Here is a 13,440-nt window from a genome sequence, read left to right as displayed (position 1 = left end):
TCCAAATCCAGACCTCCATGGGTTGATAAATTTGATTTCCATTGATAATTTTTGTGATTTTGTTGTCAGCACATTCAACTATGTAAAGAGAAAAGTATTTAATAAGAATATTTCATTCATTCAGATCTAGGATGTGTTATTTTAGTGTTCCCTTTATTTTTTTGAGCAGTGTATTTACAGATCATATATTTATTTTTATAAACTGGGTGATTCCAGCCCTGAATGCTGATTGGCTGACAGACGTGGTATATCAGACCGTACACCACGGGTATGACACAACATTTATTTTTACTGCTCTAATTACGTTGGTAACCAGTATATAATAGCAGTAAGGCACCTCACTCCGCGATGCGTCATGCATAGGAACAGCCCTTAGCCGTGGTATATTGGCCATATACCACAACCCCTCGTGCCTTATTGCTTAAGTGACACATGGTCAATATTTGTGAAATAACTTTTACATATTTACAGGTCATGGTTTATTTGTGAGTTACACCGTAACACTTTTCCTTGTAAATTTACAGCATTATACTGCCACCAGAGTTGCAAGCTTAATACTGTAATTTTGTTTACAGCAGAGATGTTGTAATATATTTTACAGTACTATTTTCCTTATTGTAAAACATATTACAGAATCCCTGCTGTAAATTTAGAGGGATGCTGTAATGTTTTACAGTAAGGAAAATACTACTGTGAAATATTTTACATAATCTCTGCTGCAAAGCATAATTACAGTATTAAGCTTGCAATTCTGGTGCCAGGATAATGCTGTAAATGTACACTGAAATTCTCTCGGAAATCTAAATGTTAGAAAAACAATACATTTGTAGATAAAATACATGTATTCAAAGTGGTAAAAAACAAATTAAACAACAGAATTGACTATAAGTAACAACAGTTAACCAAATAAGAACATCATTGCAACACTAATTTAATGGGGAGAGAGCGACAAAGAGAGGGAGTTAAACTTGGCATTGATCATAGATCTAGGATCAGGGGCAACTCTATTTGGGGTAAGGGGGTTCAGAGGTGGGGAAACGCATTGGGACAGTGTGGGCAGGAGAGCATCCAGAACAGAGAAGTCAGTGCAGTATCAGGTGCTCCTCATGGGGCTCCCTAGCAATCCTACTCAGTTCTGATTTGTCAGCTCTACTCAAACCCTAGGTCAAGCATAGAGCAAGAAATAATAGAATGAGACAGAGAGCACCAGAGCTGTTACTCTGTAGGTAAAAACACAGGTGACAAGGGACCTATCAAGCTGGTATCGCATGTGTGTATGTGTGTATTCTTACCTCACTAGAGGTCTTCATTCAGAACAGCTGAATTCCTCTGGGCCACCTTGTCATGCACTTTGTCCCATCTTTAGGGTTCATCATCTTGGGTTGATTCGAACCAGGAATCTGTACAGACATACGGTATATCCAATATAACTTCTGAAATCAATTGAGGCATTGAACAAATACAAAATAAGACAGCTAGATAAACCTACTTCAAATCATAGCTAACTAATAAGATATTGCTACAGCCTACACAATACTACAGATTATTTTACCAGACACACAACATTTTCCTTTCTTTTGGTGCCACCAAACATTTGCATACTACTAGTAAACTGAACAGGTTTAACTAATACTGTAACATTATGGAACAATGTTGTTTAAATTAAACCAATAGTTAGCGGGGAGAGGCTATACGGACACCCCTGGCCTGCAAAACAATGACTTACTGTTTTTTGATCAATTTGATCAAATCAAATTGTATTAATAAAATGCGGGTGTAGACCAGCATAGACCTTACAGTGAAATGCTTACTTCCAATCCATTAACCAGCAATGCAGTTTTAAGAAGAAAAAAAGTGTTAAGTAAAAAATGTAAAATAAAAGTAACAAATAATTCAACAGCAGCAGTAAAATAACAGTAGCAAGGAGGCTATATGCATATTATTAATGTTAGCTCTACGTGTACAAGTAAGGGCCAGCCGTGCTGCCCTGTTCTGGGCCAGTTGTAATTATGCCAAGTCCCTCTTTGTGGCACCTGATCACACGACTGGGCATTAGTCCAGGTGTGACAAAACTAGGGCCTGTAAGACCTGCCTTGTTGATATTGTTGTTAAGAAGGCAGAGCAGCACTTTATTATTGACAGACCTCTCCCCATCTTAGCTACTGTTGCATCAATATGTTTTGACCACAAGTTTACAATCCAGGGTCACTCCAAGCAGTTTAGTCTCCTCGACTTGCTCAATTTCCACATTATTCATTGCAAGATTTAGTTGAGGTTTAGTGAATGATTCGTTTTTGTTTTTGAAATGTTTAGGACTAGCTTATTACTTGCTACCCATTCTGAAACTGACTGCAGCTCTTTAAGTGTTGCATTGGTTTGACTTGCCGGCATGTATAGTGTTGAGTCATCCGCATATATGAAGACACAGGCTTTACTCAGCCAGTGGCAGGGCATTAGGAAAAATTAAGGGGCCTAGAGAGCTGCCCTGGGGAATGTCTGATTCTACTTGAATTTTGTTGGAGAGGCTACTATTAAAGAACACCCTCTGTGTTCTGTTAGACCGGTAACTCTTGGAGTTACCTGTCTAACTCTCAACTAAGAACTTTCTTATCTAAGAAATGTATTGTAAATGTTCATCAATGTGGCTTTAGACCTGGTCATAGGCCTGGATTACGCTGCGTGTAATTGGTTTAAAAACTACCTGACACACAGGAATCCCAGACACATCAGGAATACCAGATACATGTACAAATATTCCCATATACTCGATGGTCGACATTCACGCCATAAGAAGTCATTCCCCTCGACCACACCCACAAATTGGGGGAAAAAAACATTCTTTCCCGTTGACCCCCATGTAAAAACATTTATTTTCTGTTATACAGAAATAACCAAACATGCCGAAAAGATGCTGTGTTGTTGTACATGTAACTTGTCAAAAATCACGACCTACAGTTCGCAATGCTCCCATGTAGGGAAATAGATCCTGCGAGAAAAGCGCTGTGGCTTCAGGCTATTCAGTGTGGTAGAGTGGGAAAATGTGAGAACTCAGTGTCCAAGTAGTCTACACGTAGCTATGTGTGTGGAAAACATTTAATCACAGGTAAAGCATTTAACTTATTTCATATAGTCAGTTTGTTTGGGTTAGTTGGTCTTGGCTAGCTTAATGTTCTGGTCAGTAGCAAAAAGGTGGTGTTTTTGTTGTGAGACAATGGGGTAACCACGGGTCATTTTCCCCCAAAGCAGGTGGGGCCGCGACATTCTATCTAATACCGACTGGGAGTATACTGTAGGTACAGTTTAAAACATTCCCACCTCTATCGGATGACTCAAACTCCTGATGTTAAAGTTTAAACACTGAGGTAAACACTAATGCTTAGGCACTATTTAAAAGCTTATTCAGTTTAGAAGGGTTCTATGTACAGTAGAACCCTCTTGCCTTCCAGAGAATCCTTTTCCTACCAAAAAATCATTAAAGAACCCTTTCTTTCGAAAAGCGGTTCATAGGATGAAAAAGGTTCTAGGTAGAACCTTTTGCCTTATAAAGAACCCTTGTCTTCCAAAAAGGGTTCTTCAGATGTAAATGGTTCTTGGTACAACCCTGTCCCTCCGCAAATAACCTCTTTGGAACCCTTTTTTTCTAAGAGTGTACTAATTAGATCAGTATCTTTCAATGTAATAATACTAACTAACTCAAGATTTGATAAAAGTGTTACAAAAATCTATAATTGCTTTCTTTTCAAACATGAATTTTAGGAGTCAGGGTGTGGGGCAGCCACATCTCAATAGGAATGGGTATTTAAACAATGACTTTGTACTATATTAATTTAACAATGTTTGTAATTGACTTGGAATTAATTGGAATATATTATGATATAAATACGTCTTCAAACGTTGATTTATTTACTTTGAAATGTATCTGTTTTTTAAAATAGTACTTTGATTGGGAACAGCAATTTGAACCACTTCTGTAGAATCACCAATACAAATTATACAAATGAATGAGCTTTTCCTGACTTGAGTTTGCTGAAAATCAGCCAATCGATAAATTGGTGGAATTGTCTATTGATTGATTGAGTACTGACACAGTATACCAACACAATCTATGGTAGTGACAAAGGGCAGTAGGCCAGATTCAAACCTATATGGACACTTTTAGCCATGTGTGCAGCAGGGCTGCGGAACTACCACTACACCAGCCAGGTGTCAGTAAGTGATCTAAAACGCTGCCTTCGGGATCAGTGTGGAGAGAAACATTTACAGTAAATCTGCAACCGCCACATTTGTACATAATCATTGTTCTTTATTAAAACATAGAAAAGCCTATTGATATAAATGAAATTGGAACACAACAGTTGTTAGAGCCATTTTGTATGCGAAAAGAAAACATGTTAAAAGTTATTATTCACAGTATGGAAACTGTTTATATGGAAATATAATGGGTTAAAGCTAAGATGCATCAGTGGAACACATAGAGGTAGAAAGAGGACTCCAAATGGATAGAACCTGTTTCAGAATGAACATTGCCATTGAGGGCTTTCACCATTTTAACTGTTTGGGATTTCTTATGGGTTAAATTAAGGAAGGATCACATAATTCCATCCAGGTAATCAGGAGGGATCAGCCAATGAATTATACTCCAGAGGAAACATTCCAGAACTGCAGGTAGCAGTAAATCCCCAACCCTGGCTTCATACCTGTTCAGACAACACACTCCAGGTGGCAGTATGCACCCTTTTAGTTTGTTTACTGACTCATAAAAGTCTAAGAAGAAGAAATGGACTACTTTAAAGTAACTGTCCAATATTAATGTGAGTAGACCACTGATTGGCCAGCTCATCCTCCTCAGGAGGATGTCCTCATCCTCTATGAGGAAATAGCAAGCATTTTTTTCTGGTTGAGATACAAGTTTGAGGTTGGGATTTTAAAGTGTTTTTTCTCCAATTTCTGCTTTGGCCACAAATTAGTATAGGATGAGCCAACACCATTATTTGGGTATGCGTTATCAGAACATGACATTTTAAAAAGTGTGACTATCACTGGACAGTTACTTTAAAATTGAGCCCTCAATTGTTACTTTAAAATTTAGCCCTCAATTGCACTGCCCACCCTGTCTCAGAAGCCATTATAGCACAGATACAATGATGAGCCTTCTTTATGCCTCTATGGTGGAACCAAATTAGAACAGGGGATAGAAGCCTGCTAGAAAAATGCCTTCCAAAAACTAGAGTGATTAATACTGTTTCATTTGTGGATTAATAATGCTGTTTCATTTGTGGATTAATACCTTCGGATTTAAACTTTTGATTTCAAGACAATCATCAAATTTGACCTTAATCATTTTGCGTACCTTTTTGAGTTAGATCCCAATGAATATCTATAGTAGAACTGTCTATGCTTACATGGATACCATGCTTCATTTATTAATGATACAGTCCTGGATTTACCCGGACTGTATGACATACCTACATATTCTGTGAGTAAATTAAATGGGATTTTTGTTGCAACCAAGAAATGATCTCATGCCCCTACTTGGAAATGTGTTGGGGCCTTCTCTGTATGGTGTCTAAGGAAGTGGCTTATTAGAATGTTGGGACATTGTTTGAAGACACAACAACAGTATTTGTTGTTAGTAGCTCATTCTATCAGCGAAGACACACTCTCTATATTAGGTTTAGTAAAGCATGCGTACAAAATAGCATTTGATTAAATGCAGAATACACATTATCGGTTGAATGCATTCAGTTGTGCGACTAACTAGGTACCCCCTTTCCCTTTCCTTTTCCTTTCTGTATTTCAGGGAAAGACAGACAGGTAAGAACAGTACAAGTACAGTACAATTAAAAGGGCTGTGTGGCTACAGTATTTAATGCAAGTGAAGTGTAGCCTTGGTTGATAAAGTGTAAAAATGTAAATAATGCATGCAACTCTGAAGACAACGCTGATAGGAATACATTGCATAGAGTTTGTGAGGGCCAGAGTGTCGCCTTATCCCTTGGACGAAGACAGGCATAGTACTCAGCTGCCCCGTAGAGTAACTCCTAAGAGAAAGGCTTCACAATTTTCATTGAGATGTAGTTCTGGAGAAGAAAGAGAAAATATTTAATTAATAAAACACATATTTTACTTTTATTTAAAGTAAGGTTAAATCCTCTGTTATATTCATATGCAGGATGCATTCGTGGAGTGGAATTATTGCATTAATTTGACCATATTATGTTGCAAATCAGTATATCAAAGGAATGATGCACATTGGCTGTTTACACTATATGAGTGAATCACATACAAACACAACAAATGTATGCACAATGTACTCACTATAGTTGCTATGGATGAAAGTGTCTTCTATGTGGCATAGATATATTCGTATTATAGATTACAAGGACATATATCTTACTGGTAGGGAGTACAGCAGGATCCCAAGAAACAAGAGCACAAGCAGTAGGACTATCAAACCAATGAAGATCCATTTGAATCTGCGCCATATGATGAACCTCATGGTCTTGCATGGACTGGTGAACCAGAAAAAGGAAGTGTCGGGGCGACTGTATGGAGAGAGAAACAACAACACATATTTTTTAGGGGGTAGGCCTAGGCAAGCCCAGTTTGAAATGAAGACTCTTATTGGGTGCCATGTTGTTACTGAATGTTATAGCGCTATGTAGTTTGTATGTTAAAACATTCTACTAACAGTGTACAAGCTACAATGTTATTGTCATAGGTGGTTGAAAGGTGACTTGTGGATGTTGTCTTACTTGGGAAAGTCCAGTTTGGGGTTCATGTTGGGTTCGTCCCGGCCCTTCCCAGCAGGCCTCTCTTCTACCTCCCTCTCTTCCACTATTTCCAGGGTCATCTCCACTTTCCCCTATGGGAACACAGAGACAGTCATAAACTCTCCACAGACTTTCTCATCCATCTTCTCTGTGATCTATAAACACATTTAGCCCTAAAGCTTGTGACTTCAGACATCCATTTAATGTCATTATGTTTATCAATACTGTGCAAAGGATCAAAGTGACTAAAAACTGTCACCTATGAGCAGGCATTTCTGGCTATAAATTAATCCACAATGACACCTGATCCACTATGTTGAGGAATGTTGAGGAAATCTGAAATCTGAATGTTTATGTTGAGGAAATCTGTATTAATTTATTTTACATTTACATCTTAGTCTTATCCAGAGAGGCTTTCATTCATCTTAAGGTAGCTAGGTATGACAAGCACATACCACAGTTACAGTAAACACAAGGTGCAATTGTTTAATTTGGTAGTGTTCCTCCATTGATTTTGGGGGCACAAAGGCAGTCTAGCGGTTAAGAGATTTGGGCCAGTATCTGAAAGGTCGCTGTTTCAAATACCAGAGCTGACTAGGTGAAAAATCTTACGTGCCCTTGAGCTGAGCTCCTGTAAGTCGCTCTGGATAAAAACGTCTGCTAAATGACAATTTTGTTAGTCGCTCTCATCCAGGTATCATATGAACATGGCATAAGTAATGGAACAAATTGTAGCACTGCAGTAAATTAGCTTTAAAACGGCAAAATATTCTCTCCGCCCCGATGGCAGAATATGTAGAATTGCAATATTTTCTGTATTCATGGCAAAATGGGAAAATTAACTTAGAATTTGCAACTTTTTCTCTCAGTTTCACTACAACAAGACTTACACCCAGAATGTGCTTCCTATCCTGCTCGATCATACAGGGCCACCAGCCCCGCACAGACTTCTGGGAGAACAGAGAGTTGGGCGGTGGTTGTTTGGAAGGTGTGGAGCCTGTAACCCCTTGTAACATTTTCAGACTGCATTTCTCAGGGGTCTTGGCAGGGGGGATCAGATGAAGCAGATCCAGCTCAACTGTGCCTGTGTCCCAAATACAACACAAACTCCATTAGCAATCCCTTTATTTCACTGTTTCCTTCCCACATTTCCTATTCATCATTATATGTTATGTACTGCAGACCTGGGTTGAAATAAGATTGGTTTTCAAATGCTGATGGATGTTTCTTGTTATTGTCTTCATGGACAATGAACATAAATGAATTCAAACCAGTCAGTCAGATTTTTGGAGACATCCGGCGATGAGAAAAAGAGAAACACTCTGTTTCAGTTAGTTTAGATCAGAGGAAATACATGTATCTTACCCAGATAGTCATCCAGTGAGAATTTGTCATTGTCCCAAATCTGGACGATCAACTTTGGGGGGGTCCGAAACTCGGTTTGGTCCAGATTCCAAAAATGCTCCTGACAACAAACCAAACAAACACATTTGGATATACAGTGCCTTGTGAAAGTATTCGGCCCCCTTGAACTTTGCGACCTTTTGCCACATTTCAGGCTTCAAACATAAAGATATAAAACTGTATTTTTTGTGAAGAATCAACAACAAGTGGGACACAATCATGAAGTGGAACGACATTTATTGGATATTTCAAACTTTTTTAACAAATCAAAAACTGAAAAATTGGGCGTGCAAAATTATTCAGCCCCTTTACTTTCAGTGCAGCAAACTCTCTCCAGAAGTTCAGTGAGGATCTCTGAATGATCCAATGTTGACCTAAATGACTAATGATGATAAATACAATCCACCTGTGTGTAATCAAGTCTCCGTATAAATGCACCTGCACTGTGATAGTCTCAGAGGTCCGTTAAAAGCGCAGAGAGCATCATGAAGAACAAGGAACACACCAGGCAGGTCCGAGATACTGTTGTGAAGAAGTTTAAAGCCGGATTTGGATACAAAAATATTTCCCAAGCTTTAAACATCCCAAGGAGCACTGTGCAAGCGATAATATTGAAATGGTAGGAGTATCAGACCACTGCAAATCTACCAAGACCTGGCCGTCCCTCTAAACTTTCAGCTCATACAAGGAGAAGACTGATCAGAGATGCAGCCAAGAGGCCCATGATCACTCTGGATGAACTGCAGAGATCTACAGCTGAGGTGGGAGACTCTGTCCATAGGACAACAATCAGTCGTATATTGCACAAATCTGGCCTTTATGGAAGAGTGGCAAGAAGAAAGCCATTTCTTAAAGATATCCATAAAAAGTGTTGTTTAAAGTTTGCCACAAGCCACCTGGGAGACACACCAAACATGTGGAAGAAGGTGCTCTGGTCAGATGAAACCAAAATTGAACTTTTTGGCAACAATGCAAAACGTTATGTTTGGCGTAAAAGCAACACAGCCCATCACCCTGAACACACCATCCCCACTGTCAAACATGGTGGTGGCAGCATCATGGTTTGGGCCTGCTTTTCTTCAGCAGGGACAGGGAAGATGGTTAAAATTGATGGGAAGATGGATGGAGCCAAATACAGGACCATTCTGGAAGAAAACCTGATGGAGTCTGCAAAAGACCTGAGACTGGGACGGAGATTTGTCTTCCAACAAGACAATGATCCAAAACATAAAGCAAAATCTACAATGGAATGGTTCAAAAATAAACATAAAATAAACATATCCAGGTGTCAAAGTCCAGACCTGAATCCAATCGAGAATCTGTGGAAAGAACTGAAAACTGCTGTTCACAAATGCTCTCCATCCAACCTCACTGAGCTCGAGCTGTTTTGCAAGGAGGAATGGGAAAAACGTTCAGTCTCTCGATGTGCAAAACTGATAGACATACCCCAAGTGACTTACAACTGTAATCGCAGCAAAAGGTGGCGCTACAAAGTATTAACTTAAGGGGGCTGAATAATTTTGCACGCCCAATTTTTCAGTTTTTAATTTGTTAAAAAAGTTTGAAATATCCAATAAATGTCATTCCACTTCATGATTGTGTCCCACTTGTTGTTGATTCTTCACAAAAAAATACAGTTTTATATCTTTATGTTTGAAGCCTGAAATGTGGCAAAAGGTCGCAAAGTTCAAGGGGGCCGAATACTTTCGCAAGGCACTGTAAGTCTGGAGCTCAACATCTACCCAACATATCAGTTTCTGAAACTATTATTTACTGTCAAACTTTGACTTAATTTGTCAAAATGTTTCACTTTAGGGCATAACTGTAAAAGAGAATGTGTTAGCTCAGTTGGTAGGGCATGGCGCTTGCAACACCAGAATAGTGGGTTTGATTCCTGGTACCATACATATAATGTATGCACAACACACATGACTAAGTCACTTTGGATAAAAGTGTCTGCTAAATAAAGGCAATAAATAACACAATAAATCTCTTCAAACGCACTTTTCTGGAAACGAGGCAAAGTTGCTCTGCGGGCAGGTAGTCGAAGCCAAAGACAAACCGCCAGTTGAAGTTGCCATCACCATCCAGGGATCTGTAATGGACGTCTGTCTTCTGCTTGTCCTCCTCCATACCTGGCATCCACCTTTAAATAAATATACTTTAAAATGACTAAAACCACATTTAAACAGTGTAGTAATGATAATGGACCTTTTCTTGACTGTTTCCAGCTCGCTATAATCACCAAAATGAAAGCTAGACAGTCAGGGAGCATCGGAAATTCCCAAAACAATAGATAGAGCACTATTTTTTGCAAGTTTTGACAGCGAGAGATTATAACAAATATTCAGTGCGGCCCTTCAGACCTCGTTGAGCACCGAATGCGGCCTCCAAGGCAAAATGAGTTTGACACCACTGCTCTTGCGCCTATTTACTCGATCAACCATACATCATTATTTCTCTATCAATTCCCTGTTTACTGTATGCCACCAATCGAGTCGGCAATGTGGCACACTCTCATGCACTCTGCAATGAAAAGATTTCAACATAATTATGAAGTCAAAGTTGGTTGTGTGTATTTTTTTTCATTTGTTTTGGACACCTATGTTTTCCTGCTAGAATCAGCACCAAGATCTAAAGTATATGGACAGCTGTGCACATGGTTTTCACTTATTTTTTGCACGCTTAAAATGTAGGGTTCACTGCCCTTACTTGATCAGCAATACAGCATGATCTGTATGAGTAGCCAATCACTCAAAACTGTACCATTGAGTAGACAATCATGTTCTGCCGTACCCTTTGACGTAAATGTCACTCATATTCTCTCCGGTGATGCTGGTCTCATCTAGTATGACATCAGTGGTGTTCCAGACAATAGCCCGCATGAAGTACCTGTTGAAAAATATCACACACTTAAAGGCTCAATCTACCATTTCAATAAACAGCCTAACACTGCCACTTTGTTTGGTAAATGTAAAGGTGTGAGGTGGGAATGTAACCACCAAGTTCATAAGCAGAACTGAGAATGCAAGAACTGACAGTCTATGAGATTGACACAATTCACGCACAGTCATCCTGATTCCCATTTAAAATAGCCTTATGGGTGACCAAAATACACATTTGAAGTCGGAAGATTACATACACCTGAGCCAAATACATTTAAACTCAGTTTTTCACAATTCTTGACATTTAATCAGAGTAAAGATTTCCCGTCTTAAGTCAGTAAGGATACCACTTTATTTTAAGAATGTGAAATGTCAGAATAATAGTAGAGAGAATTATTTATTTCAGCTCTTATTTCTTTCATCACATTCCCAGTGGGTCAGAAGTTTACATACACTCAATTAGTATTTGGTAGCATTGCCTTTAAATTGTTTAACTTGGGTCAAACGTTTCAGGTAGCCTTCCATAAGCTTACCACAAATAGTCGGGTCAATTTTGGCCCATTCCTCCTGACAGAGCTGGTGTAAATGAGTCAGGTTTGTAGGCCTCCTTGCTCGCACATGCTTTTTCAGTTCTGCCCACAAATTTCCTATGGGATTGAGGTCAAGGCTTTGTGATGGCCACTCCAATACCTTGACTTTGTTGTCCTTGAGCCATTTTGCCACAACTTTGGAAGTATGCTTGGGGTCATTGTCCATTTGGAAGACCCATTTGTGACTGAGCTTTAACTTCCTGAATGATGCCTGGAGATGTTGCTTCAATATATCCACGTAATTTTCCAGCCTCATGCTGCCATCTATTTTGTGAAGTGCGCCAGTCCCTCCTGCAGCAAAGCACCCCCACAACATGATGTTGCCACCCCTGTGCTTCACGGTTGGGATGGTGTTCTTTGGCTTGCAAGCCTCTCCCTTTTTCCTCCAAACATAACGATGGTCATTATGGCTAAACAGCTCTATTTTTGTTTCATCAGACCAGAGGACATTTCTCAAAAAGTACAATCTTTGTCCCCGCGTGCAGTTGCAAACCGTAGTCTGGCTTTTTTATGGCGGTTTTGGAGCAGTGGCTTCTTCTTTGTTGAGCGGCCTTTCAGGTTATGTCGATATAAGACTCGTTTTACTGTGGATATAGACACGTTGTACCTGTTTCTTCCAGCATCTTCACAGGGTCCTTTGCTGTTGTTCTGGGATTGGTTTGCACTTTCGCACCAATGTACGATCATCTCTAGGAGACAAAACGCGTCTCCTTCCTGAGCGGTATGACTGCTTCGTGGTCCCATAGTGTTTGTACTTGCGTACTATTGTTTGTACAGATGAACATGGTACCTTCAGGCGTTTGGAAATTGCTCCCAAGGATGAACCAGACTTGTGGGGGTCTACAATTTTTTTTCTGAGGTCTTGGCTGATTTATTTGGATTTTCCCATGATGTCAAGCAAAGAGGCACTGAGTTTGAAGGTAGGCCTTGAAATACATCCACAGGTATACCTCCAATTGACTCAAATTAGGTCAATTAGCTTATCAGAAGCTTCTAAAGCCATGACATTTTCTGGAATTTTCCAAGCTGTTTAATTTAAAGGCACAGTCAATTTAGTGTATGTAAACTTCTGACAAACTGGAATTGTGATACAGTGAATTATAAGTTAAATAATCTGTATGTAAACAATTGTGGAGTGGTTGAAAAAATTGTTTTAATGACTTCAACCTAAGTGTATGTAAAATTCCAACTTCAACTGTATATCATTTTAAAAGCATTCATGATTCGCGTAAATGTAATATACTAACTATTACTCTTGTTAAAAAATATGAAATGGTATTACAATTGGTGAAGAGCACATTACGACTTGTTTAGGACTCGAAACTCAAAGTTTAAGACTTGAGACTTGTCGGTCTTTACTTGGAGACTTGACTCGGGAATTGCCTGTCTTGACTTGGGACTTGAGTGCTAAGACTTGAGACTTACTTGTGACTTGTAAAACAATGACTTGGTCTAACCTCTTATCTCCTATTTGGCACGTCTCTTCTGTTGCAGTTCATAGCAGTACTGACAGATGTGATGATATGACAACTGAGTAGAAGTTTTGAATGACCCTTCCCCCTTTTTTCCCCATGCTGGCTGATGACCTAGCTAGCCATTAACTAGCTAACATAAATGAAAGAGGAAACCTATAAGTTACTTTGCTATAGATGGGGAAAACACTAATTCTGCAGTTGTCACCAATTGACTGGCTAGCTAGCTATGTAATGATGATGGTTACAAGGTGGTACTTATTTAAATTAGGTAAGAGAATAAGACGTTACCATTGGTGTATTAAAAGGAGGTGAA

General features: G+C 39.2%; 1 protein-coding gene across 3 annotated transcripts in view; it reads right to left on the bottom strand.

Moving 5' to 3' along the window:
* Positions 1 to 4,286: 4,286 nt before the first annotated feature.
* LOC109891940 (myoferlin-like) overlaps positions 4,287 to 13,440 on the bottom strand; it is a 57,529-nt gene continuing 48,375 nt past the window's right edge. For all 3 annotated transcript variants that reach the window (XM_031827395.1, XM_031827396.1, XM_031827397.1), the window contains 7 exons: positions 10,974 to 11,069; positions 10,182 to 10,323; positions 8,139 to 8,238; positions 7,664 to 7,857; positions 6,756 to 6,865; positions 6,398 to 6,545; positions 4,287 to 6,080 (listed from right to left, as the gene is read on the bottom strand). In XM_031827395.1, coding sequence (XP_031683255.1) covers positions 6,042 to 6,080; positions 6,398 to 6,545; positions 6,756 to 6,865; positions 7,664 to 7,857; positions 8,139 to 8,238; positions 10,182 to 10,323; positions 10,974 to 11,069 — 829 coding nt within the window. In that variant the 3' untranslated portion in view covers positions 4,287 to 6,041. The remainder of the gene's footprint in view (positions 6,081 to 6,397; positions 6,546 to 6,755; positions 6,866 to 7,663; positions 7,858 to 8,138; positions 8,239 to 10,181; positions 10,324 to 10,973; positions 11,070 to 13,440) is intronic.

Source organism: Oncorhynchus kisutch, linkage group LG6 (assembly GCF_002021735.2).
Source record: "Oncorhynchus kisutch isolate 150728-3 linkage group LG6, Okis_V2, whole genome shotgun sequence".
NCBI lineage: Eukaryota > Metazoa > Chordata > Actinopteri > Salmoniformes > Salmonidae > Oncorhynchus > Oncorhynchus kisutch.
The sequence above is the reverse complement of the archived record's forward strand: the minus strand, read 5'-3'. Positions and strand labels throughout refer to the sequence as shown.